The sequence below is a fragment of the Cephus cinctus genome, unplaced genomic scaffold (assembly GCF_000341935.2).
Source record: "Cephus cinctus unplaced genomic scaffold, Ccin1 Ccin1_scaffold0935, whole genome shotgun sequence".
Taxonomy (NCBI): Eukaryota; Metazoa; Arthropoda; class Insecta; order Hymenoptera; family Cephidae; genus Cephus; species Cephus cinctus.
In genome coordinates, this window is record NW_014333502.1 from 452,917 (window position 1) to 480,836 (window position 27,920).

The following is a 27,920-nucleotide window of genomic DNA, read 5'->3' on the forward strand; positions in this document are numbered from 1 at the left end:
TGTTACTGCTGCCGCTGGTTCTTATAATCTTATAAATACTTTTTTATTTGGAATCTTCAGTTGCAGCGCCCAGTGCAAACTCAATAAGATTTACTATGGGAAAATAATTAGCTCACTTCATTACCTGGAATCAATAATCTTGAGAAGCAAATATGGAAATGAGCATTATCTCTGTCTGTAATTGTTCGTCCACGTGGAGAAGGGTGGCGCGAAAGTTCTTAACTGGTGTGCACCTTCATATTATTCTGCTTATATGTAAAGTAAGCGAAACGACAATAGTAAGCAGTTGAATAAACGATGAAATTCTGGAAATACAACTTCCGAAAAAAATAAAACAAACAGATGTTTCTGGCGTCTGGCTAGTGCACCCGGTTACGAATCGGGAGGTCTATGGTTCGAGAACCCTCTATGGAGAGCACTTTCTTTTTACAAAAAAAATGTGCTTTTGCAAATGGGATTAACAGATTAAAGAGTATATCCAATTAATTTATTTATCTTATTACAATAAAGGCGTAACAACGACAACCTGCGGGCTTCCACGTCACCTAAGAGGTGCCGCAGTCGATGCGTTCGCATTATTTAACGTAGCGGGTCCCCACTAGGCCTACACTACGATCGGCCTATATTATTTTTCAAGGTTCCTCTCTTTCAAATTTTCTCAGTTGCCCAAACTTTATTTTAAGCTTGTATAAAATATTTAATAAAAAAAGGTTGTCATCGGGATCGAAAACCATTTTCTATTAACTCACAATATTCTCTCTCGCAATATCCTTTATAGTAATAAAATAAACATGAGACGTGTTGCGTCTTGTTTCCTTATAACTATTGAAGAACTACTTACCATGATGCTGCTGCCTGTACGACTGTGAACGACCTGACGCTGCAGGCCCCAATGTGTGTTGCTAGTCGCGCGATAGTTAGCAACATTGTTGCAGACGCCCGCTCAGATTCGATCCTTACTGAGATCACGTACTGGCGACTTCAACACAACAGTCTAGGAATCTGACGGATCGAATCTGAGCGGGCGTCTGCAACAATGTTGCTAACTATCGCGCGACTAGCAACACACATTGGGGCCTGCAGCGTCAGGTCGTTCACAGTCGTACAGGCAGCAGCATCATGGTAAGTAGTTCTTCAATAGTTATAAGGAAACAAGACGCAACACGTCTCATGTTTATTTTATTACTATAAAGGATATTGCGAGAGAGAATATTGTGAGTTAATAGAAAATGGTTTTCGATCCCGATGACAACCTTTTTTTATTAAATATTTTATACAAGCTTAAAATAAAGTTTGGGCAACTGAGAAAATTTGAAAGAGAGGAACCTTGAAAAATAATATAGGCCGATCGTAGTGTAGGCCTAGTGGGGACCCGCTACGTTAAATAATGCGAACGCATCGACTGCGGCACCTCTTAGGTGACGTGGAAGCCCGCAGGTTGTCGTTGTTACGCCTTTATTGTAATAAGATAAATAAATTAATTGGATATACTCTTTAATCTGTTAATCCCATTTGCAAAAGCACATTTTTTTTGTAAAAAGAAAGTGCTCTCCATAGAGGGTTCTCGAACCATAGACCTCCCGATTCGTAACCGGGTGCACTAGCCAGACGCCAGAAACATCTGTTTGTTTTATTTTTTTCGGAAGTTGTATTTCCAGAATTTCATCGTTTATTCAACTGCTTACTATTGTCGTTTCGCTTACTTTACATATAAGCAGAATAATATGAAGATGCACACCAGTTAAGAACTTTCGCGCCACCCTTCTCCACGTGGACGAACAATTACAGACAGAGATAATGCTCATTTCCATATTTGCTTCTCAAGATTATTGATTCCAGGTAATGAAGTGAGCTAATTATTTTCTCATAGTAAATCTTATTGAGTTTGCACTGTGCGCTGCAACTGAAGATTGCAAATAAAAAAGTATTTATAAGATTATAAGAACCAGCGGCAGCAGTAACAACAATAGCAGACCCCTCAGCGAGAGAGGATCCGCAATCGCTCAAGTCGCCGGTCGCTCGGCACGAGCGGGCGTTTAAAATATTAGTCGATTCTGTCATAGATAAAATAAAAAAATATATATATACACTTAAAATAAAGTTTGGGCAACCTAGAAAGGTTAAAAGAGAGGAGCCTTGAACAATTTTTGTAGTAAAATAAAAAAAAAGAAGATGAAGAAAGAGTTCTTCGTGGGGGATCGAACCCGTAACCAGCAGCGGTATATCTTGACAGGTTATTGACTCAGCCACGATGCTCGTTTAATTCTAAATTAAATTTTCTATAGATATTTATCTACGATATTTCAAAATTTCTCATTGAACTGTTCTCGGTCGTTTCATTTACCAACGAATTTCGCCATTCATTTTTTAATGTTCATTTTCGGCATGATAAGAGGTAAAGAGTGAAAACCAATATTTCTATGCATTTCTTATAACTTTGAACTTTATTTGAATATACACATTTGTTTGCGCATTACGTCCATACAAACGTTTAGGGTTCGGTTGGACGGAAGATCTTGCTGCCCCGCCTGTTTGTCAAGAACGGTTTGTGAGGGGCGGCAACTTTTTCCCCACCACCGAGCAATCTATTCATTTTCGCTGACTGCAATATCGGCTGGAACGATGATCATGACCCGCGCGGCTACGCGAAATCTGTAACATCGACAGAGGCGATGATCACGAAATCCTACTCCCGGACTCGCCGCTACGATTTAGCGCCATGCTTTTGGTATCGCCTGAAACCGGAGCGTTGTGCATCTCCCCACTCATCTCTGATTAAGGAGTGATATAATCATTTCTTCATAATTATTGCTTTACGGTGTTTTTAGGTTTAGTTCTTTATTACTCTTGTCAATTTTATCGCTGCGGGTATCAGGGTCTTTTCTGTTCTTCGCTGAGTGACTCGTTTCATGGTTAAAATAGCCGCCATGCCGGATGTTAAGAATTTTGAATAATGCACGATATTCAAAGAAAGGATTCTTAGTGGAAAAATTACAATTACTCACCCGTTTCTTCGAAGTTATTCGGATCTGTTGAAAATGTTGTGTTACGCAATAGCGTGCAAGAGTGACTAATGCTTGTAGTGAAATATCGCTGTAATTATATCATTCTCTCCCTCTTATTTTGATAAATATTTAAACTGACTATTAGCCTAGTGACATTTTTTTCTCGTGACTTTTTTTAGTCTACAAGCCGCTTGATAACCGGATACGTTGATTTTCGGTTCATTTGCCGCCAAAGCAACCTCGATACTTCTGAAGCTATTGTTTATTCCTACACCTGTGTTGTTGTATGTGTATTATAATCATACCGAAGATCGTGCGCGACATTTTTTCAGTGTATACAGAATTGTTTTGACCTAAGTTATAATATTACCTGTTTTCTCCATTTATTTTCTTTAAGTGAATAACCTAAGTTATACAATGGCTAAGGTACAACTTGCAAATGTGGCCGTACTCGACAATCCTTCGCCATTTCTCAATCCTTTTCAATTTGAAGTCACTTTTGAGTGTATCGAGGAACTAAAAGAAGGTATGCATTATTGCTATTAATTAGAATAATATTTGCTTTTGTCCAGTTTACATGGCTTTTGTTTTTTCATTGAGTGGGGCGGTTATGATGCTTAGGGAATGCTCAAAGGTTTTTTTTTTAATATTTCATTTTAATTGGACTTATTGGAATATTTTATAGTAGTTAGCATAGTGATGTATGCATACTTTTAATGGAACTTTTTCTTTTCAGATTTGGAATGGAAGATGATTTACGTTGGTAGTGCAGAATCAGAAGAATTTGATCAAGTATTAGATACTATTTATGTTGGTCCGATACCTGAAGGTCGACACATGTTTGTCTTTCAAGCTGACCCACCAGATGTTAGCCGTATTCCTGTGAACGATGCTCTGGGTGTTACTGTAGTATTACTCACATGTTCTTACCGCGGACAAGAATTTGTCAGAGTTGGTTATTTTATTAACAATGAATACATTGATGCTGAACTACGTGAGAATCCGCCGACACAGCCACAGTTTGATAAGGTGCAAAGGAATATCCTTGGTGATAAGCCACGTGTCACAAGGTTTAAGATCAATTGGGATGATGGAGCTAGCACTGCAGGAACCTCTTCAGTTCCTGATGGCATGGAGGCTCAGACAATGGAGGATACGACACAGGATGCACCTTCTTCAACACTTGGGTTTACGGAGAACACTCAGAATAGTATGGAAGTTATGTGAAGATATGCCTGTGTCCTTTTGGCTTCAGTAATAGAGTCGCTGTTATGGATCCACGTTGGACTCTCTCGTGGCTTTAGCGCCTTACCGGTCGTGGTGCAGAATGAGAGTTGACCCGTCGCTCTATAAAAATCAGACTCGAGCTTTTACTGAAAGCAAGTTCCAGTGATATTTCAGTCGGTTCGGTAGCTGTGGTTAGAAATCTAATGTCATCTGAATTGCTACTGGTGGATTTCACACTACGAATCAAAGAGACACTCAGCCACCAAGTTGCTTTGTAATATGAGTTGTGACATGTGAACGCATCGTGGAGACTCCACGAAAACTCGAATTTAAATGTCTGTGAGGACACACGGATTGAACATTCACGGGCACATTGTTTTCTTATTCTTTATTAATCATTAAACTCTAACGTCTAAGGTAAATCTTTCAGTTTCACTCATGTATATACATATTTCGAAATGCAAGAATTACACGTTGTTTTCTACTTGGAAATGTCGCATAGTTATTTATCTATTTAAAGTCCAAAAATTAATAATAGTAAATAACGCGCATTATCTTTTTTGTACTTAAACGTTTATTACACATCGTAAGACCTTACAAAGTTAAACATTGAAAGTGCCTAATGCTAGCAACGATATTAACGTCCTTTTCTCTCTTTTTAAATTTCCATTTAATTATTTTCATCTCCATACGCAACACGCATTTCTCCGTATTTCTTTTTCTTGTTTGTACACAATAAATAAGAGTACCAAAGTTTCTGAAAGTCTTGATCGATCAGTTGAGAACTATATCACAAGACTAGTAGAAGCAATCTGGACCATAATTATAAATACAGGACTATCCAGGTCAAAAACTAAATCAAATATGACGGTTGTCAAATTCGGCTTGTTCTGTGATCTGTATGCGCCTGCACAAATATATATACACACGTTTTAAATATATAATTCACATTGGACATGTGTATATATGTAATAGAAATAAGTTAACGGACTTTCATTACTCTCAACATTCTTTTTATCCTTTGTGTTTTACAGCTTTTTTATAATATTTTTTGGCAACGTACAAGACAACACAGTCGTGAAAACTCTTACTTTTAACATTCATAATTCGCATGCGATTAATGTCATTCCTTTTCGGTTTATCCCGGCGGTTCTGTACTTCTATATTCTTTTTCGTGCTCTTTATCTCTCTACTATCTTGGTTCCTTCATCTCACATACAAGGTAATTGACTAAGAATGTATTCGTCGACCATACGTTCCCGGCCTGAGCAACTAGGAAATCGTACAGTTTTCACCAGGTTAAATCGACAGGTATAATCAACAAATATAAACATTCTAACGGGTGTTTCACTCTTTCTGTCTTATGTAACTTTCTCAGGATCCAAGATTTATCTCACCCGAGTACACACGTACGTATGTATACATATAATAGAATATAACAGCAAACCCGGATGACGTAAGGAAATATAGTTTTCTATTTCATCCTATAGCTTTCTGGGTATTCATTTTTTTTTAATTCTCATTGTATTGTCACCGTGAAAGTATATCTTTTTGCTAACAATAAGTCATAATCCACAAGGCGACACCCGGTAGCTCTAATACTTCGTGTACATACATTCATATGTTATTTTGCTCATTTCGTTGATCTTTTCCTTTTTTTTTTGCATTTCATCACTTCCCTTCTGCATCCGTTTGTCACATATATATAATATATATCAAATATTTAGCTGATCAGTCTAAAAGTATCCTAATGGAATAGCTTTAAGATTGACCGTGATTTGCTCTTTGGCATTAAAAATTAAGTGTCAAAACATACCATGATTTTCGGTTCTCTATACTTTATATTCCTTTACTCGTTACCCTGATGCTTGTTTACCTGGAAGAGAGCACCTTGGTGTTCCACCTTCGTTAGTGATCCTGATGTCTTCGGTCTGTAGCCACGCATACGTAGACAGGCCTGTAGAGGATTAAAGGTGGCTGAGCTAGGTCGGTTCCATCGTACACTTGACCTAGGAGGAATTCTGGGCCCACGTAACAGCCACCTTCTACATGCTCCGCAGCAACTTCTGTAGATTTACGTATGTCATGAATTTATTAATTATTACCATTAATTGATACAAAGATGGACATGTAGACAGACCATATTTTATCTGGGGCTGTTTTATTATGTTGGGTATCCTAAATGGTACTGTAGCTACTGTTATTGGAAAATGCATCTGTAAGTCTTCTCCTGATTTTTCAAGCTCTACGCAGACCTGTTTGATTATTAGTTTATATTAATTATTCTACTCAATGTTGTATCGTTAATATATATATATATATTTATTTGTACCAACTCACCTTCAGGACATAGTATATTTGTATCAGTCGGCAGACTCCTATTAGAGTTGGTGGGCAAACTGGTAGTATCATAGTCTTTGCAGAGTCCCATTTCATAGCTGCACCAGGTGTCACAGGTTCACCTTTATATTCCAAAACAGTTTTTTGCTGCTCTCTACTAGTACCCAGAACCCCACGATCAATAAAAAACTCGACGTACTATAGAGAAAATAATTCATCATTATACTTTTTGATTTTTGTCCGTAACTTAATAAATCGTTTACCTGAGTAAGTTTCACTTGTAGCCAAGCTTTCTCGAGGCTACGATTATCAATAGCTGCTCTGAGCTTTATACTTTCTCCACATACGTAAGCGCATCTTTCTAGCTGTGCATTTAATTCAACAGGATTTCTTCGACAACAGAAACAACATGAAGCATGGACCTCAGTACCTATCATTGGTTTCTGAAACAATAGAATTGATAAAAGTTATGGATTAAGATATAAATAATCATTAAGGTAAAAAATCATATATACTGACGAGGTACTGCTCGTCCATACAATCTATGTGTGGTCCAATAAGTGTAAAGTACTTTAAGCCCTGTGGAGGGCTTGCGTAGGGTCTATCAACAGTAGCTTTAACGTAGTATCTGACATAGCCAGTACGAGATTCAAAACTACATGGTAATGCGCTTTCAGGTAAATTGAATCTAAAGGGAAATTGATGCTTCCCTCGAGGTAAAATAGGAATGGGACCCTCTGAGGAATCTAGAAGGAAAATACAAAAAGGATAAGTAATCCATAGCATAGGTAAACAATTTAAATCAGAGAATTCCTAATTAACTCACCATTACCCCATATCAACAGTCTTTCGTCTACAAAGTACTGATCATCCTTTACATTTCTTCGGTCTCCACTTACCAGTACTTTCCACTCTGCATGAGCTTGACCACGCAGGGACATCCTTATGGCTGTAAATTAATAATTATTTAAAACTGTCAGATACAAATAATTGATAATTGAGCAGTAAATGTTTCATAAGGATAGAGAATAAAGGGTAAATCAATAAATAAAAGCAGGATCATAAACAAGCGTTACATGTATATACACATATATTTATAATCATTGAAATATACAAATCAGGCAGTTGCATAACAAAATTAAATTTGAAAACAAATTTTCTCATTAATTATCTATTCCAATTAAATCTACGTACACCTTAGTTTGAAATTCTCGTTAGTATGCAGAATTACGTGACCGTGAATCATTTCACCAGCATAGTACGCTTCTTTCTCGAGTCTTATATCAAATTCGCTTATGTGATCCATTATTATCAGATATAAATGTTTGTGGAATAAAAATATTTTGCCACCCTCTCGATGAAAAAGCGAGGAGAAATTTATGCTGTTTAACAGCTCAAGATTAATTTATTCATTAAAGAAAGCAATATTCCGTAAAATTACGCCAACAATTGCTCGATCGAATAAATTTAATGCATAGCTTGCAACTCATCAAATTTTTTGAAAATTATAAAATCATATATATGCATCAGATTGAGCATGAAAATTATGTGAAAATGTTGATAAACACATGGATGATCTACGTCTCCTCTCGGTGTGAAATTTATGAAACGTTTGTGAAGCTTTATAAGTTACGGTTAAAAAAATAGTCTTCATCTACGCAACAATTTTGTGTTTATTTATAACGCGATGGGATCTCAATTTTTGTATTATCTGTATTAAATCTCCTGGTTTTACGTCTTTTTCAAATCTCATAGCAACAAAATATATTTTCACGCGATATCCTCAGGGAAAAGTTTTTATTGTTTGTGCTTAATGCTTTACACCCCGTTTGCTCGTTATTTCGTATTATTTTTCTGGCTCTAGTTTTTTTAAAGAGATGTATCACGATTTTCTGTATCAATACACGAGCTAACTGGAGCTGACGTGGTGGGCGTGCTACACCTCGCGTGCGAAATCCTGGAAAATGGTGGAAAATTCGAAAAGGATACCTCGCAGTTCGCAAGGCGCGCAGTCACTGATCGATGAATTCGTAGTTTTGACGACGACAGGGTTTTTCGCGGTATTTACGCGCCATTGGTTAATTCTCTTGATGCTACGACGCTATTGGCTCTTATGGTTTTTTTTTAAATTCAACCATTGTTTCAGTTGCGGGAACAACTGTCAATATCGTCGCTGGCTTTTTCGGTTTATTTTTTGTTATTCTTAAACTATTTATTATTCGAGATTGTTCATAAATGATTCATTAGCTCTTTTATTAATATTTCCTATTGGCATCGTATACCTTGGGTTAAAGAACGAGTTTAATTAACCTTTTACGATTTGCCACAGTATGAATTTCGATATTTGTAATGTTTCTGATGAATTTGAGCCCAGAATTACTCCTAGACCTGCTCCTAGGTTTGACGTGAGTAAAATATTATATTTATTCATTTTATTTTTGTCTAAAATGATATTAATTAGTTGGTGCTTCACAGTGTGTAACCACCCCATCAGTACCAGAGGTATCTCTTGTCTTTGAAAAACCTGCTGAAAATGCATTCACCCTTTCTGAAAGTGACACACCACGATCGCCAAATATAGATAAATATGAATCTTATGCTGCTTGGAAACAGAAAAAGTATACTGATACATATAATTCGGGAAGAATAGAGCATAGTCGGAGCCAAAGCCAAGCAAATCACTTACACAAAACAGTTCTGACTAATGAATCTTTAAAGCATAGTCACTCTGATCCTAGCCTTAGCAGCAGAATTGCTGCTGCGCAGAATTTTAACAAGTCTGGAGATTTACATACAATACAAGAAGTCAAAAAAATATCACCGATTGTTCATCAGAGACAGAAGGGTTTTTCAAGTAACCCTTGTCCAGACACTGGTTACCAGCCTTATCAGTATGAAGTTCATGGTGTTTTGGGAACTCCTACAGATGCTAGAAGCTTACAACAAACTATAAAACGATCTGAAGATCCTTATGACAGACATCATTATCACAGTGTCCCCAGGCATTCAAATCGTAATTCTTATGGTGATTCATATAGACAGAAATATCCTAGAAGTGAGAATCCATCCAGTTTTCATTCTATCCCACATACTCCATACAGACCTAGCCAGCAAGGCAGTTGTAGTCCTAAGATTTCTGGACATGAGTACCAAAATGGAATTTATGCTAGACATGCATATCCTCCCTATTTTGATCCTGAGCATCTTTATCCTTTTCCAATACCTTATCCACCAGGATACCAGTCGCCAAAGCCTGAAAATGAAGATACCGTGAAGAACCTTCTTCAATTGGTGAACAATCAAAGTGAACAAATAAAGTCACTGCAGTCCCAGGTGGAACGATTACTCAAAATCCAAGAGAAGAACATGAAGGAACGTGGCAAGTGTTCCTGTTTGCATGAGAGTTCTCGTCAAAGCTCCCAGGTGTGCGTTCGTTCCTATGACGAAGCTGTTGCTGTGAATAACTCTTCTAATGCCATTCAGAGCCCTAAGGAGCGAGAGAGACCTTCGCGCACCATTGAGAGAAACTTGGTTCAAAGCACATCAAAAATACAGGAAATTGAGAGCACACCTTTAGATGGCGATGATGCTGCGAAGAATGGTCAAGACCCCAGGAATGCCATTCTGGAACAGAAGGTGTCTATCGGTGTGATGACCAGTTTTGAGTTTACTGTACAAAATAGCCCTTTTGAGCAAATCGAGCACGACGCTTATCGACCCAATGGAAACTTATCAAATGATATTCTTCGTAAGTCATCAAGTAGTACAGCTGAAGTCCTTAGGAAGAGCCAGAATAATTTCTCCAGAAGCAATGCGCCTCTGGAGAACATCATTGAGGACTCTGAGAGTCATTTATCTTCTAGTCGACAACCTAGTAGCAATTTTCATATCACACCATCCACAGACGACTCCCCGGAAAAGCATAATCAATTGGATAGTATCAGACAAGATTTTTTACGAGGAAATGATGCATATAGAAGAGAAGTGGAAAAGCAGCATCATTTGGAAAATCAATCTCAAAGAGCTTTACATGGTCTCAAGGAAGAGTTAAAGAGACGTGAGATCCTAGGGAAGAGTCCTGAACCTGGCAAAGATTTTAGAAACGACTCCAGAAATCAAAGTCCATACAATCATCCCTCAGAACCTTCTAGGGAAAATGTTATACCTGAACATGATAGAATTACACAAAATCCACAATTTCAGAGCAGATCTCCTTTGACAGTCAATCACGTCGCACCTGTAGAGAATGAGAAGAAAAAAATTCCTGGTGAAGAGAGTTTAGTATTATCGAGTGGAGAATTAGAGGTTCGAGAAAGACCTCCGCCGAGTCCAGAACCCAGTATTCACGTCGAAATGCAAGAATATTCCAGCGACGAGGAAAGCGAAAAGGAGCCTAAACGAACTCCTAAAGTCGGGTGGACCTTCTACAATAATGTCCTGGGTCAAGTGAATCAGATACTGCAAAATTCTCCTGTAGCAGAGATTCCTGATCAGAAAGAATCTAAGAAATCTAAAAGAACAGAAGAGAATAAAGTACTAATGGATAGCATAAAGGTAGCAACCATGGAGCAGCTTCGAAAACTTGGAATAAGCTTTGTGGACAATTCTGATTTGCAGGAAGTGCCAGAAAATAAAAAGTAAAATAATGCTATTGTGTAACCTATTCCAAACTTCCCTACAATATGTAAGTAATGAAAATATTTCCAAATTTTTCAGGGTGACTTTTGACTCTTCTTATTATCCTCGACTGGACTACCGTGCCAATCTCGCGCAAGCAACTAGCGCAATTTCAGAAACAGATACAAGTATGCAGATGAAGGCACTGGCTCTAAAGTATCTTAGTGATGAACAATTAGCTGACCTGGCTCTGCAAAAGCAAGCACCTGGTACACTAAAACATCTGTTACTTAGTAATGTTCAGGGTACCAATATGTCTTTTGCTACAATGAGATACCTGGAACGATATCAACTTCTTCAAGGAAAAAATGGTGGTAAGAAATATAAATACAAATAACATAATTTGAGACTCACAAAACCATGATCATTTTTCAGATACAGGGAAAGAAAACGTAGAGGTTCCACAGGAACCTCGGTATAATACACCATCCAGGAGTCCAAAGCCTAGAAGATATCCACCACTAACTCAAACCCCTAGAACTAGTTATCCTAGTAAAATTTTGGATATCTCTACACTTAAGCAGCAACCGAAATTGTTATAGATAGATTCCAGGAGACATCCTAAAGATATACATTTTCATCTTCGTAAGTACTATAAAGACCCTATTAATTAGTTCCTATATTTTCATAATTTTGTAACAATAACGAAGACTGTGCATATAATAAAACAGAAATTTACTAAAAAGAAGTAGCAAGCATTTGAGTATCAGATGATGTAACTAAGGAAGTAGACATTACTAGAAAAATACAAAATAAATAGATATTTTTATTCAAATCAAAAAAAGTATTATACAGAAAAGTACTGTAACTTCGTACCTACAATTTATACAACTTACTTCTGAACAATTATGTCATTGTGATTTTCTATATTTCATAATGTGATCATGGGAAGTAGTCACCCACAAATAATAGCACTACATATTTACAGATTATGTGAATGCATTGATCTAATTATATTGCAACAGGATTACCATGCTTGCTGAGATACACCCAGACAGCTTTTATTAGGAAAGTCCTGTTTTTAAATATAACATTCCTATGTAGCATTTAGTTCCTTTACTACAAATATAAAACCACGCTAGCTAAGATCATCCTCTTGTCGGTGGGTGACATGTATTTATATATATAAGAATACATCAAAATTCAATAGCAATAGCTGACTAAGAGATTTGACCAAGTTTTACTAAAAAAAAATGCTACATATACTAAACTGAGAAACTTTCACCACAACCACACGTCCCTTTAATATTAGGATTAATAAAGACAAACTCTGCGCTGAGCTTGTCCTCGATATAATCCATTTCTGTTCCAAGCAAAGATAGCTGAGCTTTTCTATCTATTATAACACGCACGCCATCCTGAATGACCTCCTCATCCAATTTGCTCTTCTCTGTGGCGTAATCCAAGGTATAACTTAATCCATTACATCCTCTCTGTCTGACACCAACTTTCAATCCAATCTGTCAAAGAAGACAATAAGAAAAACAAAGATGAGAATAATATCTCCACTTGATATCATATATAGAGCATATATAAAACTCACGAATTCGGTTTTGTCCTTGAGTATCTCCTTGATCTTTTTCACAGCATTCGGTGTCTGAAAAAAAAGTTCTAAGTGATAATTAAAAATAGAATACTCAAAACAATTTAGGTTATGACACTCGAAGATGACTTTAAATAATTCGCAAAAGGACAATAATGTTCATCCCTTAGAATATCCATCCCACAATTCTCAGTATAAAAAAAATCTAATAAAATTACTTACGAGAACAAGCGCAGCTCTCGTAGGCAGTATTTTCCGACCCTTGACAGCACGAACAGTGGCAGCCGCAGCTATACGCGACGCCATCTTTCCTTTGACGCGTGACGTCAGTGGACATCAAGTGAAATTTCGCGAAAATTTCGTAATTGCCCGGTCGTTTCTCAAAAAGTCTACGAAGTATTTCATATACATATCGCGACTGTCATGAATCGTAAAGTATTTCTTAACATCGTACAACGACAATCCAGTGTCCAGTGACCGATATCCAGCCTATTGCGTAATTCTAAGATACTATTGATTTTTTCGCCTTAACCTCAACTGGGCGCCACGGCGTAACCCCTCGACGCATTGCGCCTCACCCACCTCTAGTCTCTGAAAATCGTACCGCCTGATCCAGGAACGTGACAGTATCGCGCCCGGAGGTGCATCAACGATCACATCGCCCAGAGGACAGCTTTATTCGTGTGAAAGAACCCCAATAACAACGACCATTTCCAGTAATGTGCTCGCTGTGCAGCGGCATTGCCGCCATTTTGGAACGTGCCACGACAGCTCGTGACGTCATGGCGCATCTAGATTTTTCACAAGGTATTTCTCGGAAAATCATCATTTTTCGAAAGTTTGACCAATTTTTCATCGCGGTAGAGAATTTGTGACAAGTGCATTGAGCCATGTAAAGTGAACGAGTGCTCTTGATATTGTGCTGGTATTCTGTGGTGCAATTTGTGGCTGCGTTTACCCATTTTGGAAGGACACAAAGATGGGCGACCAAATCCGGTGGGGCTTTTCATTCTCGAATTATCTTCTATATTATCTATAGTTTAACCTCAATTTTATTTACTTATCGTAACCCTCTCTTTTTCGACAAAAAACGCAATAGTATTTTCTTTTGTCATATCTACCGTTACATACATTTTCCATTATAAAAATTCGTATCTTTCAGTATCCTCTTTCATTGTTCTGCAAAAATCCATGCATTCTGGATTAGTCATTCTGCAGGACCGTAGACCTTTTTTTTTATATCCGACCTTTATTAATAAGAGGTCACGAGGCTGAATCGCTAGGATAAATATTCGGGTACTTTATTGCAAGAAAACCCAAATACATGAACCTCTGTCCTCGATCGATTTAACAGTCGTCTAGTAATTCGACGACGCACAAGATCTTTAAATACCCGTGTAATTCAGAATACACCCGACAGTCTTACCTAACCGTAAAAACCTGGTCAACTTCACCTCTTTCGAGAACCCGTGACCTTGCCCCCAAATGCTCACCAGCCGCCATCCAAAAACATCGAGTCTCCACGTTCCTGTATACGCAAATCAAGAGGGAATAAGTAGTAATGTAAGGGAAAAAAAGCAGTGTAACCACTCGTTAATCGTTGGTAGATAATCTGAAAGATAAAGTATCTTGAAAAACAAGATACATCCTAAACGTAAATCAAACGCGTCCGTCGTTGCGGCGCGTCGCTCGCTGAGTGTCTCTCGTTCGTGTTCAAAGTGGTGGGGATTTTTGTAGTTAAATAGTAAGAGGGGATGTAAGATTTTAGCTGACGTCGTAAGCGGAATCGACCGAACGTTTACGGACATGAACGAAGTACGTCGGAAATAGCCGAACTGCGGGTATCTCGGGTGGAGGAGGGGTAAGGGAGGCGTGGCCAAGGGATTCGGCCGCCGCGAGTGGTGCTAGTAGCGCGCGTCGGCCTCTATGGGGCGACGTGGGGCCGGGGACGATGCTCGGGCATCGGCTAGGAGGCACTCCGGAGGCAGGGAGGACATGCGAACGGACAGCGCAGAGTTCAGTCGTCCGCCATTGCAGGCCCCCCGTGCTCTCTCGCATTCGCGACCACTCGTGTGCGTGGAGCCGATCTGTCCGCTTAACCTAAGCTCCCCTAAGCGCGAGCTCCGTGCACCCGAGCACCCCCGATGCAGAGATACTGCACCGAGCTCACCGAAAGATTGTTGAAATCCCTTGACAAGGAGTACAATGTAAGTAGCCGGGCGATACACCTTAGTACGCGCCGATCGCCAGGCCCCGCGCGCGCCACTCGCACAACGCGACTCTTCCTCTCGTTACTCATCCGATCACTGAATTTTACTCGTCCGTTCACTTCGTTATACAGTGCTTCTGACGGAGATACTTTTTTAAATCTGGATATCTTCATGGACCCGTTCATGGTGATTCGAGCAGGGACGTTTCGTATTTCTCGACTAGTGTGATCAGGGTGCAGATGTTCCTGGTGATGCTGTATTGAGTTCTGTAACAGTATCACAGGGTGGTTCTTAACATTTTCATATTTTTATGCTTTATGAAATTGTGCTATCTGCGATGGCCTTGGTGGTGTTACCATTTAGGCAGTTTTACTTTGTAATATATATTTTCTTACCCTTATGGCAGGTTACGTAGCAGAGATAGAGGATTATTCAGACTGTGGATTGTTCTTAAGATTCGTAATAATTCTAGGATTGGTCTTGTTTACCGGTTTAGGATGTTAGGTGTTGTATGGTAGTGTTACAGATTGGGCTTGCGAGTGACAAGGATCGCAGTATTACCTTGGTTATAACCTCAAACTTCTTGACTGTTAAAGGACACTCTTGTGGTCTTGATCTTATATATAGGGATTTGATGGAATTCTCTGGATCTTATGCTGTTTTTGTATCAGTAATATTATGTTACCACAAGGTTTGGAAAGCTGTGGATGATGATTAACTTTGTTCTTATCCTTTTTATGATGAAGCCAATTCCATTCTTCAATAGGCATTTGGAAGTGCACACTACCTTTCTTTGTAAAAGATTTTGTATTTTCAGATATTCCTATGGATAACTGAACATTGTTTGAAGATACAATAAAATTGCATTTATACAATATAATAATACTTTTTCTTCAAATACTTCTGCCTGGTGGACTCTATATCATCATCCTGAAGATTGTTTTTCAAAAATTCCTGAACTTATCCAAGGTTTTTGTAATATCATTAATGTATCAACTGAAGGATCTTAGTGTGGTCTGATCAACACATATAATAAAGTAGGTTACTGGTCCCAATTAGTATTAGGAAACGTTTAACACATATTTTGCAATATTCTGTCCTTCCTTCATATTCCGAATGTTCATTTTATAAGCCAAGCAACATATGCCAATCTAATTTATCCACAATCTCTCATATCTGTATCGAAATTGCTAGAAATTCCTTTGACCATCCACTTCAATTGTTACAGCATTGCATGATGAAATAGCTATACCCTAAACACCAATATTGTATTACTAACGATATTCCCTGAAGAAAGGAATAAGTTAAACCTCAATTTATATTATTTCTCTATATTATTGATAATATCCATAATATGTAAATCATCGCCACCTGATAAGGAAAACAAATCTAATAAGTTATCATGTTCCCTTAAAACTATTCCAAATGCACCAAAGAGTAGTTATGTTTCTGTACAAATTTCTGAGTAAGCAATATAACATATTATCTTTCCAGGTTGTCGACATGGGAGCTGTTGTGGATGTCATCACGGCCCTGGAGAAGACGGCGATCACCAAAGAGGTGCTTGAGGTAAGAATCAGGAGACGAAATATTACACTTATTATACATATTTGAAAAGCATTAATACTTCTTTATGGGATGGAACAACAATATTTCGCCCATCCACTATTCGTGTAGCGTCTCGCAGAAGGAAGAGTTGGAAATTTTATGTTTGACCTGGTAATACTCTCTGTAGATCACAAGGCTTGGCAAGTACATCAATGAGCTCCGACGTAAAACTAGCAACGATGCTTTGGCGAAACGTGCAAAGGACCTGGTTCGTCGATGGCGAGACATGGTGTTGCCATCGGCACACACCACGCCGCAACCGACGCCGGCGGACCCGGCTCCGCCAGCCCTCAATGGTGCGAAACCTCATAGCCCTGCCCTGAGAAGCCTAAAGCCACAGAGTCCAGCATTACGAGGACTCAAGCCCCAAAGTCCGCTGTCGAGAGATGCCACACCTTTAAGGGTGAGTTGGGAGCAGTGTTAGAGAAATGGGAAGAGCAAGTTGTAATCCATTATATAAGAACGTCTTTTATCGATAGTGGCTAGATACTATGTTAGAGGACTCATGGTTAATATTCTGTGTCTAGGTTTTGAGTCCGGCCCTCTCACTACACAGCGAACGCTCGCGATCCCCGAACTCTCAGCAAACGCCATGCAAACCAGTCACCGCAGGTAGTAACCACAGGTTGAGTCCTGGTGACTCGCCAAAGGTAGCATCTGCGCGGGATAATCATCTGGCCGATGCGGTGCCAAGGACCCACAGTTCTAACAAGCGTCTACGAAAAGAAAATACTGAGAATGTACTTACCGCGGCAAGCCTGATGCTGGGACAGGGTGAGCCGATGGCGAAGAGACAACGTCTGAACGGCGAGAATGTTTCGGTAACGGGAATGAGTAGTAGCATAACCTCGCAAGTGCCTAGTAACCCGGCGCTCAAGGAAAGAATCTCCGAGCAGTCGGTCGATAACACCCTGGACGAGGGTGACGGGATCTCAGGTCCGAAGAAACGCGGCCGCAAGAAGGGCAGTAAATCCATGAAGAAACAGCCCCACGTAGAAGATCGCGTCAAAGAGAAGCTTGCGAGTATCTCGAGAAATCCTAAGCTGAAAACTACCCAGGAACTCTTGGCAGATCTGCAGGCAAGAGGCTCGACGAATAACGCTTCAAGCTTGGGCATCGAGGGTGGCACGTCACCTAGTCAAAGCAGCAAAGAACCCCCAAGTATGGAGGATGTCTTGAGGGGTAGCAGCGAGCACCAGGTGTCCAAATACCTTAGAGCGACGCAGAGAGCAACGGAGTCAAGCAGAAGGGATTCTCGTCGTAAGGCCAATGACAATGGTCATGACACTCCCACGCCTTCCTCGAGGTATCGCAGAGAGAATGAGGGCCCGGAAGACAACACCGAGGAACGCAAAGGCAAGGAGAAGAGTCCTTCGAGAACGAGGCAGGACCTCACGGTAGAGGAGATACTTGCGAAGCTACCGCCTTTGGATCCGAATTCTATAGATTGGACGGACTGGGAAGAAGAGGAGGTTCGCGAGGAGGAGGATCATCCTCCTCGAGAGGTTACCACCGAGGATCTCGAGAGGTTACACACGAAATGTATAGAGGGCCTTAATGGTAACTTCCAACCAAAACTCTCCTCGCTAACCTCAACTATCAGCAACAACATAACATCAACAACAAACAGCGATACTACCAGCGACGCAACTAATAGTGATATTAGCAGTAAACCTGGAAGTTCTTCTGCTGATGTTCTCCTTCAGGACTCGAGCAACCACCTGGACGCCGGCTACAGGAGTAACGACGGTCGTAGCGATGTTGAATTTCGGGAGTGGCACGAGATGCTGGCCAGACCCAGCTATAATGGCCAGATCCTCCACATATTGCCTTACGTTATAATTGATTAGTAATTATTATTCTTTATTATCCCACCATTCTCATCGACACATATTATCACCAAACAACCAGACACCATCGACATCATCAGCGTTTACGGGCGTTCACTGGCCCTGGATACGCCAACGACCCTTAACAAGTTAGCTCCTTATAATCGGATTAGAACAGTCAAATACCGAACAGTGAGAATGAATGTTCCAGCAAGTTGCCTGTGCGTTGTTCTATATGTATCCCAGGAGAGAAAGTGCGTGTGTTGTGTGTGTACCTGTGTGCGTGTATGTGCGTGTAAGAGAGAGAGAGAGAGAGAGAAAGTGAATGAATTGTGAGAAAGAAGAGACAAGTCACTCGGATCGATGGACCGATTGATCCTCGGTTCCATCGATTAAAACGATTTCTATTACAATTTATCGATCATTGGTTATTGCTGTCATTATTATTAATTAATTATTAATTATTATATTATAATATCATTGATTATTCAGTTGTGTCTATATTGAATATTATTCGAGCAAGTCAGATCTGCGGATCGCTTTTGAGATCTTGCTTTTTTTCATCTTTCTTCTTTTTTGTTTTGGTTTTATCTTCGAAACTCAAAGTCGCGGTATCATTGGTCGGATTTCAATGATTTTTTTTTCTCCAAAAATGGGGATCTCCCCGTATTTTCGTTTTGTTCTTTCTTTTCTTTCCAAATTGTCTTTTATCCTCATTTGTTACTTTGATTTCTAAAGCGCATATCCTCACTATATCTCAGTATAAGGTCCCGCGTTGTGTCCTCAGCATCTTGACACTCTGGATGTGTATCTTTGTTGTCCGAATTAAGCGATCCACCACGATTCGTTTGCCTCGTTCTATTCTGCCTCCAAGTTTATATCGTCATCCCCTCTTCCTTCACCCCCCTTTGTACATTATCAACTCTTATTTTTCCCATTCGCGGCAACGATTAACATTAGTGTCACCATTTTCTTGAACCGTGTACGTAGAATAAGAACTGCTAAGTAGAGTTTCGTGGAGTCATTAGCGAATGATTGTCCGCGGGCGTTTTTAAGTTAAGGGCGATGTAAACAAAGAGATAGAATAAGAAGTAAGCAAGCCAGTCAAGATACAGAAGGGAAACCATACACACGGAGGAAGCATGGGCGAGCGAAATAGAAAGGAGAAGAGGGAAGAGAAGACTGGTGTGGAGTAACAATTAAAGCGACAAACAATTATTTCAATGTTAATGTAGATTGAACGTGGGAGCGCAATTGTTATAGCAAGAAGCATTAGTGTCCAAGATAAATTTGTGAATTGAGAAAGAGAGAGATACCGAGAGATTTATGAATTATTAATTAAGACTTCGGACAATAGCGTAATTGGCGATAACCAAAGACGTATCTTTCTTCTTCAATTGTTTCTTTCATTATCTTTATAATCAGTACAGAACTACAACAGTACATTGTCGTGTTTAGTGTCAGAATCCAGGTTTTCTTTTGTTTTATCTTTAACCTCCGTACCATTCTGATTCGATTATTTATCTTTAATTTTTCCTTTTTATTATTCGATCTCAATCATGTGTCTTCTTCATTATGAAATTAATATTCCGGCTTACGGTCATCAGGAGGGTTGTCTAATTTTTGACGGTATCATTCACTCCTGGTGTCATTCTTTACCCATTGTCCGAAGTAATTGCTGTGTCAATTCGCCGAGGTCAAGGATCTCCTGGGGATGCTCCTTCTCACCAGGATACTTGGAACAATAGGCGAAATCTCGAGCAATGCCCATACACAGTGCTAGCCGAATAAATATTTTTTCATACTCGCCAAGAAATCGACTCGTTATTAATTATTTTTTTTGTTTGTTTTTCTTTTATTTCATTGACATCGCGACCGATGGTCGACAGATCATAGTTTTTCTGTTCCTTTTTCAAAAAAATTTAATAATAAACTCTGCGACGTATCAAATGATCGTGGATGCTAACAATGCATTATTGATTTATTGATAATTATTAATAATATTACAGGCAGCAGTGTACTGTCATTGTACGCACAGTTAATTGTACTGTGTGACAGATGTCAAATATTAACTGGGATTATTCTTTCTCTCCCATTGTTTATCCGAACGATTTTTATATACATATATATAGTTTCAACTTTCTGCTTTCATTCTTTAAATCATCCCACAATGACAGGTCGTAGAGTAAATGACGAATACTACTTTCCTTTTTTTTTACGAAAGTACAGAGAAGAGAATAATTCTTAGCCAGTTTCGTTTAAGAACGACCAGAACCTTCTCCGAGAAGAATGCGCGCGAGTGTGTCTGTACGAGGGAAAAAGAGAAAGAGGAAAAACTATAACGAATAACGTCATCGCTGTCACTCCACGAAAGACTGAAAAATAGATACGAAACTTACTCGCCAATCTCGAGCTCGCCCCCTCCCCAAAGAAGCTCTAAGCGTGCTTCGCATCTAGGAACCCCGATGAGATTGAATAATATGTTTAGGAAAGCTGAAGAGAATTTAGTTAATTTTTCACTCCACACGACGAACGTATTCCCATGTCCACGTGTGCCGCAGTGCATCAGGTGGGCTCCGACTCTGACTATTCCTCACAGTGAACGGACGGAGCTGTACGTTTCCGTTAGACAAGATACTCTCGCAGAAGACTTCTTTTACATATAGCTGGGACATACACTTTGGGTTCTCGATGACGAAGGAAAAGAAAATTTCGTTGACCTTTCTTTCTCTTAGGGTTTTTGTTCGTAATCACCAGTTCGAAAAGTATTACGCGAAACTTGCCGTTCCGCGGGACTTCGTACGAGACGTTCAGGATGACGCGTTGGACTATGACGACAAAGACGACGAAGGACAGAAACGGCGACGCGCGATCGGATTCCTTGTGACGTAAGACCCGTGCCTTTTGTGCCTCCGCATGTTTTTTATTATGAATATTGAATATCGGCATTCGACTATATTATATTACCGGACGAACAAAGTGATATATGTAATGCGAAAAGAACCAAATTTATTCAAAGTCGAAGAGTTGATGCAAAAAAAATACGTTATATGTAATTACGATGTAGCAGAGAAGAATGCGTGGGCGTGCATGGGCTTTTTAAGGTGTGCGACTGCAGATGGGTGATTTCATGACGATTAGAATGACGATGGATACTTTGCAAGGGAAGCTTGTAAGGAGAATGAGGAAGGAGCGAATTGCGAATGACGACGGTTGACCGAGAGTGAAAAAGCTGTACAAATGAAAGGGGAAAGAAAAGAAGTTGATGAGAAATAATAATAACTCGATTAATAACAATTTATTTAGATTTATTTAATCGAACGTGCGAGACACGCCTGCTGAATCGATACTTTGTTAATTAATGGAGCAAAAAGAGCGGTACGCGATACGTAAATATTCGGCAAACGCATTCAAATTACTGTTCGCGCCACTTTCGAGGCATCCAGATAATAAGTGGATTAATAAAATTTTCAAAACACTATTCTCTATGCATTTATTATTATTTAATTCTTTTTCAGGTCTTCGGCCTTATCGTCATTTGCACTGTCTTCTGTACTATTGTTATTTTTGTTACCTTGCCTGTCATCTACCCAATGGAAATCTATTCTGTTGGCAGCCATTAAGAAACCACGTTTACCTAGTCCTTCGTACTCGAGCATTCAGTTCTGGATTATCAAGCACACAGGACACAGTCAGTATCTTTGAAATTTGTCTAGCTAACTGGAAAGTGTTATTTTTAAAAGTAATCTTTATAACAGTTGAAATTTTAAAAGACAGAAAGAGAGAGAAGGGCGGGTTTGCTTGAATATCAACACGACCTCGTTTCCAAAAATTGTGTACCGTGCCTGCATTTATTTTATTTGACGTACAAAACATATGTTACATGTTATATAGTAGTAGAACACAAAAGACATTGCTCCATTTCTTATAGAAATACTTTGGACAAGGCACTGTGTATTTTTTATTGTTTCATTGCTTAACTTTTTCCTTTTCCGACACTTCAATCGTACCGCGCATACTGGCTGATGTTTCTGCCGAGAAGCTTACAAGGTTTATTCTTATTTATTACTAAGGGACGAATAATAGTGCATGGTATCATCGATCAGGGTATATTCTAAGATATGGTACTGATATTTGAAATTGAAGTAGACTTATTACGCGTAGAAGAGAGCACGGATCTAGATGAAGTACATTGAATTCATTTGGATACGTGCCCCTGTGATATTATGTGAGAATCAAGTACAGACATATGAAATTTGGTACCAGTGATTTCACCGAGTGTCAGAAACTCGAATGTATCAAATTACTGAAATAAAATTTCGTGAATAGTTATTCTCCTGAAATGTCGGTGCATGGAAAATACAATATTCTGTTATGCCGGTGCATAGCTCTGATTATATATATTTAATTATTGTAATTTCGATACATCGATATTTCAAGAGAATAACCATTCGGGAAGTTAGATTTTAGTGGTGGTACATTTGGGTTTCCGACAGTCAGATGGAATCGCGGGTACCTAAGAAATTAAATTAAAGAAAGACCGTGACGCTATGTACGATCTTTTAAATGTGATTAATTAAATGTATATATATATATATATATATTTATATATTTAGCGGGACTATGCTTTAAATGCTTTGGATATGTTGCTTTGTATCGGATGCCACTGTGGAATCTTAATAATTAAATTACATAGTGCTCATCCTTGCCGAAATCAATTAGAATAAAAGTGACGATAGGGGCAGTCTAGAGTGAATTATATCTATAGACAATAATAATAGTAATAATCTATATTAGATATAAACCTGATAAGAAAAGTCATGAAACACTTTACAAATTCTTACGCATAATTAGCTACTGTTATTACCTTATACGATTGTTCCGTTGCTTATTATTTGAAGCAAAATAATATAGCTTTTAATTCGCGACGTGAATTTTCACGTTTCATTTATTTACAATAATGTAAAGGCGGTCCAGGGTGAACTTTCAGTAGTTCTTGGAGTGATTCGTGGTTCTCCGTTGTCTTGAGACAATAGATTTTTACCGGTTTGGAATATTTTCGTTTGGATTTTGTACTGATGGCAGATCGCGAGTTAATCCACATTTTATGTTATTTTCGTAGTTCCTTGAGTATAACTGACAAGACTGAAGTACAGAATATGGTCTAGGGTCGCGTATTATGTGTAGTATATTTGAGGATCGTCGTCTTCGTCATCGTCATCCTCGAGGACTATTGCTTCCTTTGGCACCTTTTATAACGGAAGGCCTCGATTGCACGATTTGTTCGCGACTAGAAAACATCCTTTACGCAGTCCTGTAGAGAAGGTACTTGTTTATTTTACATTTCCTCCAGACTCGTCCAGGGTGTAGTCCACTGGGTAAAGTGTTTCCTTTCTTTAACATGTAAGTCTTCGATATTTTCCTGGGAATTCTGGACTAGCTGGAATCTGATACTTCTGGTATCTGTGCAGCTACAAAGAATACCAGGTATGCTGTAGTATCTGCTGCTCCAAGGGCTTCCGAAGAGGTCATTGGTGTTACATTCATGTCGTTGTAATGAAACCATTGGGAATTGTGATTTACGTAGCTTGTATAATGCCCACAGTCCATTGTGCTCCCTACGTGGGCGATTATACAGGTGGGTTCATACTTACAGGCTGCTACGGAGACACTATCGCTGTAACATAAAACAGCAACGTCAAGTACCTCATCTAGACGAACAGTAACAAATTTATTATTATCCATTGATAACTGGAGTGTGCTCTTGAGATACTTACACAAGATTGTTATCCAGTACAAGACTCTCAGGAATTGTGACAGCTGTACTGATTTTGCTGAAGAGTCCATCGGTCATGCCATATCGATTGACCTGGACTGTCAAAACCCTGGGCCATCTCCTAAAAGTCGTCCTCATAGTGTGTACGTCAAACTTACACGTTCCACAAGTTAAATTTCTGTCTTCCGGGGCCAGGGATTTTTTAATAGCATCTTCTAGACTGACAGCTGGTCCTTCTGTCTCTGAAGGAAGATCTACGTACAGCATAAGATTGTCCACCTTCTTCTGACGATGCTTCAGGCAACCTTTACACATGTAATTCTCCATCATGTGCAGAAGAAAGTATTCATCGATGGGGTTCTTGGAGATAATCATCTCAGTGGTGGTACTTGAGGAATGTGGTGGTGTGTGAACTTTATAAGATGGATCAGTAGGATTAGATAGTCGTGTACTCTTTGGACTTAGAAGATCCTGTACACCATAGGTCAACTTCCTGGGTTTTGTAGTACCTTCAGCGCAACTCCTTTTACCACTGTTACAAGAGATATCCGCCAGAGGCTGACGTTTTCCTGGAGTGTGAGGAGTTTTTGGTATTCTACGTGAATCCTGACGGTTCTCCGGAATATTTTCTGTCTCGGACATTACAGCATCTGCTACCAACAACTTATCTATGTCACTTCTTATATAATTTAGAAAGATCATAAGGAATTCAGAGACGTCCTGCTGGCGTTCAGATGGATAAGATTCGTCAAGAATACTCAGTTCCTCCTTGAACATCTTTACAGTCTGGTATGTCTTCTGCTTTTCCGATGTTCCTTTCTTCCAGAATATTTGCATTGCTATTAGCGTTTTGATTAATTGCGAGCTATCATCTAAATTAATGTTTTTCATATTCTCCAACAGTGGCAGAGCAAACAGAGCGTGTAACGTGGCATTTAACCAGCAGCGATTTTCACCTGGTGGATTAGGGAAGCCCACCATATAATAAGGAATATCCAGGTCGCTATCGGTGAGTAGAAAAAGGTCATCAGAGACAAAACCACTTCCGCAAGGTTTAGGTAAAACTACGTCGTCGTTTTGATCCCAGTTTTCCTCTTTATTTTCCGACTCTGACATGGACCAAGGATGCTGCTCAATTTCCTCGGAGAACTCATTTTCAAATACCTTGGGAACGTATTCAAACTCCTCTGCAGGTACTTCCCGGGCGCTATCTACTTCCACTGAGCGTTTCTCAAATGCCTTAAGGATATTTACAGCCCTAGCGAGTTTCGTTGTGAGACTTTCTCGCTCTTTAGGTTTCTCTGTGCTCTGAGTACTCTCTGATGATTTAGAAACAGCAGTCACAGGTATGCTAACACAGTTCTCTTGATTTGATACATTATCCTTATTCATTGGGTCACTTTCATGAGGTTCAGAAAGTTCCTTAGGTTTTGTAGAATTACACTCTTCTGATAAAGCCGTCTTGCTCGAGAGAAGAATACTTGTCTTTGTCTTGCTCTGCTGTAAAACATTGCAGGCTTCCGATGACTCTGGAGCCGATACATTCTCATTGGATGTTACACTGATTTGCTTGTTTACTGGTTTTATACTGATCTCACTCGAATTGAGAAACGATATTACAACGGATTTGGAATTAGATTTAAATCTTTTTCCTTGCGTTGTTCTATCTCCACAATCTATCCGTTCTGAAAGCTCCAAAGATTCTCCAGGTTCGCTACTGGTGCTTTTAGTCTTATAACGTTTGTTGTTCACTGTTTCATTATGTTGTTTGTTGTCAAACTGATCAAAGGAACTTTTCCTGACAAGAGTCAAAGTAATCTCAGGATTATCAAACTCAAAATTAATTGGAACTTCTTCCACCGGGCTTGTAATTATCTTTTTTCGCGCACTACATGAACCTTGACGCATACGTCTCCTTTTTGGTGATGGTGTATGCTCCGTTGACCATGGATGATTTGCACCAACTGTTGCTGTGAAAATTTGTCAATACACAGTATATCAAGATTATAAAAGTAAACTTTATTCAACATTTAAATAAACTATAAACTTGATCAGAGTATCACAACGCAATACAATTAGAATGTTTGTACAATTGTACGCATACAATATATATATTAATTATTTTAGAACATATATCGTCTTTACTACAATGCATTATCGTTTCATTTGAACTGTCATTATGAACATCGAAAAGTTAATTTTAGCATAACAAACGTTATAAACAATTCCATATTACAATAATACTGGAATAAGAAAATTTTTAAGATGTGTAAAAAATAAAGGAGAGGACCATGACCTACATACAACATAAGTGGGTGCTATGTGCAAATAAATGTTTCTATTATATTACCTAAGGTAGAAGCACTTGAACCCGGACTGGGCGTCTTTGGACGCATGCTGCGGTGCACCGCAGCCGTTGCGATGCTCAGCATCCTTGCCAATTTAGGAAATCCTTAGAAAGAAGCAAAGTTCTAGGTTAGAAAGTGTATATTAAAAATTCCACATTTAACATAGCAGTAAATTATCACATAAAGCACAGTACTCGGTTTCAGTATAATTTTATTAAAATTCCACAGACAACACGTTCGGATTTACTTACTTTTTCACAATGAAATTAATGATGAAAACACTCGACAGACGGAAACCGGTGCTAAGCAACAAGCGTGTACCTTTTGGCGCCGAAAAATGTGCACGACTGTGACCTAACTCTGGCGGGAAATGAGAAGCAAATTGATGATGAGATCCAACGGACTGCACCAATCACAGGACACGATGAGAAGAAGTTTACGGTATAACGGGAAAGACCATGGTCACGAGTTCTTTCGGCAGATACCGAAGATTCCCGAAGTCATTTTGGCGGCAGTGTCCGGGCATCCGTGTATCAATTAATGGATCTACATGTGCGTAGCAGAGATGAGTAGGTTCGTACTCATCTCTGTGCGTAGTCCATACGGTCTATACCACAGTCCGTACTATACGTCGATGACTTGAGAATAGGCAGAGATGAGTAGGGAAACACACAACGTTACGATTTTAGGCGATATTAAAATTATCGCGCTGAATCGTAGCGGCGACTCTGAAAGTAGGATTTTGTAATCATCGCCTCCGTCGACAAAACATATCCCGTCGTAGCCGAGTTAAACGTAAACACGAACGCGTAGCTTGGCGGGCAGAAGTTCTCCGCTACTCACCGCTGGTTAACACGTTGAATGCCACGCCAATTTTACAGGGATTGTTCGTGGCGCCACGATGAATTTTCTATTATGCGATACATATAATGTTGAAATATTATCTGCAATAGATAAGTTACAGTGTATAACAATGTTTGACATGTTAATAGCGACGGAGGTCACCGGTAACCCTCGTGGCGCTGGAGTGCGATTTTCGCGCGATGTCTAAGAATATCTCAATTGACGATTGAAAACATGCGATCGTCGATTATCTCATATTATTTGGTCGCGTTGTTGAGTAATAGCGTTGTGCTACTCCCTACTGATCTCTGCCTAAAACGGTAGCGTTGTGCATCTCCCTACTCATTTCCGTCTAAACCTATCCGGAGTCACGTCTGTAATACGAGTAATTGATGGTACAAAAGAACAGTATAAAACTTTGTTTATCAGGTAATATCACAGTATAAGTAGGAAGAAATGATATCAAACGTGTGCACATTAATAATAGCTGACGAATACTCTGTGTTTCGCGCCT

At 39.3% G+C, this 27,920-nt stretch overlaps 6 protein-coding genes across 11 annotated transcripts; 3 read left to right on the plus strand and 3 right to left on the minus strand.

The window, feature by feature from the left end:
* Positions 1–3,010: 3,010 nt before the first annotated feature.
* Positions 3,011–4,724, plus strand: LOC107271368 (histone chaperone asf1). Its single transcript, XM_015747285.2, has 2 exons — positions 3,011–3,531; positions 3,742–4,724. The coding sequence occupies exons 1-2, from the start codon at positions 3,423–3,425 to the stop codon at positions 4,230–4,232; spliced, it is 600 nt and encodes a 199-aa protein (XP_015602771.1). The 5' UTR covers positions 3,011–3,422; the 3' UTR covers positions 4,233–4,724.
* A 504-nt stretch (positions 4,725–5,228) lies between these two features.
* LOC107271367 (arrestin domain-containing protein 3) lies at positions 5,229–8,884 on the minus strand. Its single transcript, XM_015747284.2, has 7 exons — positions 7,767–8,884; positions 7,399–7,521; positions 7,092–7,318; positions 6,836–7,015; positions 6,573–6,770; positions 6,373–6,487; positions 5,229–6,298 (listed from the first exon to the last, which is right to left on the minus strand). The coding sequence occupies exons 1-7, from the start codon at positions 7,876–7,878 to the stop codon at positions 6,141–6,143; spliced, it is 1,113 nt and encodes a 370-aa protein (XP_015602770.1). The 5' UTR covers positions 7,879–8,884; the 3' UTR covers positions 5,229–6,140.
* LOC107271364 lies at positions 8,728–11,937 on the plus strand. The gene is made up of 4 exons (XM_015747278.2): positions 8,728–8,977; positions 9,048–11,209; positions 11,289–11,563; positions 11,625–11,937. The coding sequence occupies exons 1-4, from the start codon at positions 8,903–8,905 to the stop codon at positions 11,789–11,791; spliced, it is 2,679 nt and encodes an 892-aa protein (XP_015602764.1). The 5' UTR covers positions 8,728–8,902; the 3' UTR covers positions 11,792–11,937.
* Positions 11,938–12,002: 65 nt separating this feature from the next.
* LOC107271369 (iron-sulfur cluster assembly 1 homolog, mitochondrial) lies at positions 12,003–13,354 on the minus strand. Of its 2 annotated transcripts, none has more exons than XM_025088554.1 (3): positions 13,015–13,354; positions 12,793–12,860; positions 12,003–12,709 (listed from the first exon to the last, which is right to left on the minus strand). In XM_025088554.1, exons 1-3 carry the CDS (start codon positions 13,127–13,129, stop codon positions 12,455–12,457), a joined length of 438 nt encoding a protein of 145 aa, XP_024944322.1. In that variant the 5' UTR covers positions 13,130–13,354; the 3' UTR covers positions 12,003–12,454. The 2 variants fall into 2 exon arrangements, with proteins under 2 accessions (XP_024944322.1, XP_015602772.1); XM_015747286.2 differs by having other exon boundaries at positions 12,101–12,709; positions 12,793–12,846.
* A 23-nt stretch (positions 13,355–13,377) lies between these two features.
* On the plus strand, positions 13,378–21,920 carry LOC107271366 (mediator of RNA polymerase II transcription subunit 26). Of its 4 annotated transcripts, none has more exons than XM_015747281.2 (4): positions 13,378–13,599; positions 16,497–16,571; positions 16,738–17,013; positions 17,138–21,920. In XM_015747281.2, exons 2-4 carry the CDS (start codon positions 16,506–16,508, stop codon positions 18,458–18,460), a joined length of 1,665 nt encoding a protein of 554 aa, XP_015602767.1. In that variant the 5' UTR covers positions 13,378–13,599; positions 16,497–16,505; the 3' UTR covers positions 18,461–21,920. The 4 variants fall into 4 exon arrangements, with proteins under 4 accessions (XP_015602767.1, XP_015602768.1, XP_015602766.1 ...); XM_015747282.2 differs by lacking the exon at positions 13,378–13,599 and adding an exon at positions 13,617–13,788; XM_015747280.2 differs by lacking the exon at positions 13,378–13,599 and adding an exon at positions 14,685–14,999.
* Positions 21,921–22,258: 338 nt separating this feature from the next.
* Positions 22,259–27,373, minus strand: LOC107271365. Of its 2 annotated transcripts, none has more exons than XM_025088536.1 (4): positions 26,815–27,373; positions 26,566–26,667; positions 24,217–26,179; positions 22,259–24,116 (listed from the first exon to the last, which is right to left on the minus strand). In XM_025088536.1, the coding sequence occupies exons 2-4, from the start codon at positions 26,645–26,647 to the stop codon at positions 23,876–23,878; spliced, it is 2,286 nt and encodes a 761-aa protein (XP_024944304.1). In that variant the 5' UTR covers positions 26,648–26,667; positions 26,815–27,373; the 3' UTR covers positions 22,259–23,875. The 2 variants fall into 2 exon arrangements, with proteins under 2 accessions (XP_024944304.1, XP_015602765.1); XM_015747279.2 differs by having other exon boundaries at positions 24,217–26,185; positions 26,815–27,335.
* Positions 27,374–27,920: the final 547 nt, after the last annotated feature.

Excerpts from the sequence above, each read along its gene's own strand:
- LOC107271368 (XM_015747285.2), top strand. The coding sequence starts at position 3,423 with ATGGCTAAGGTACAACTTGCAAATGTGGCCGTACTCGACAATCCTTCG. Across the intron at positions 3,532-3,741 it reads TATCGAGGAACTAAAAGAAG|ATTTGGAATGGAAGATGATT; the intron begins GTATGCATTATT and ends TTTTCTTTTCAG.
- LOC107271367 (XM_015747284.2), bottom strand. The coding sequence starts at position 7,878 with ATGGATCACATAAGCGAATTTGATATAAGACTCGAGAAAGAAGCGTAC. Across the intron at positions 7,016-7,091 it reads GTATGGACGAGCAGTACCTC|AAACCAATGATAGGTACTGA; the intron begins GTCAGTATATAT and ends CTATTGTTTCAG. Across the intron at positions 6,488-6,572 it reads AAATATACTATGTCCTGAAG|GTCTGCGTAGAGCTTGAAAA; the intron begins GTGAGTTGGTAC and ends ATAATCAAACAG.
- LOC107271364 (XM_015747278.2), top strand. The coding sequence starts at position 8,903 with ATGAATTTCGATATTTGTAATGTTTCTGATGAATTTGAGCCCAGAATT. Across the intron at positions 11,210-11,288 it reads GAAGTGCCAGAAAATAAAAA|GGTGACTTTTGACTCTTCTT; the intron begins GTAAAATAATGC and ends CAAATTTTTCAG. Across the intron at positions 11,564-11,624 it reads TCTTCAAGGAAAAAATGGTG|ATACAGGGAAAGAAAACGTA; the intron begins GTAAGAAATATA and ends ATCATTTTTCAG.
- LOC107271369 (XM_025088554.1), bottom strand. The coding sequence starts at position 13,129 with ATGTCCACTGACGTCACGCGTCAAAGGAAAGATGGCGTCGCGTATAGC. Across the intron at positions 12,861-13,014 it reads CGAGAGCTGCGCTTGTTCTC|AACTTTTTTTTCAGACACCG; the intron begins GTAAGTAATTTT and ends ATTATCACTTAG. Across the intron at positions 12,710-12,792 it reads TCAAGGACAAAACCGAATTC|ATTGGATTGAAAGTTGGTGT; the intron begins GTGAGTTTTATA and ends CTTCTTTGACAG.
- LOC107271366 (XM_015747280.2), top strand. The coding sequence starts at position 14,937 with ATGCAGAGATACTGCACCGAGCTCACCGAAAGATTGTTGAAATCCCTT. Across the intron at positions 15,000-16,496 it reads CCCTTGACAAGGAGTACAAT|GTTGTCGACATGGGAGCTGT; the intron begins GTAAGTAGCCGG and ends TTATCTTTCCAG. Across the intron at positions 17,014-17,137 it reads GAGATGCCACACCTTTAAGG|GTTTTGAGTCCGGCCCTCTC; the intron begins GTGAGTTGGGAG and ends TTCTGTGTCTAG.
- LOC107271365 (XM_015747279.2), bottom strand. The coding sequence starts at position 26,647 with ATGCTGAGCATCGCAACGGCTGCGGTGCACCGCAGCATGCGTCCAAAG. Across the intron at positions 26,186-26,565 it reads TTCAAGTGCTTCTACCTTAG|CAACAGTTGGTGCAAATCAT; the intron begins GTAATATAATAG and ends AAATTTTCACAG. Across the intron at positions 24,117-24,216 it reads GTACTGGATAACAATCTTGT|CGATAGTGTCTCCGTAGCAG; the intron begins GTAAGTATCTCA and ends TTTATGTTACAG.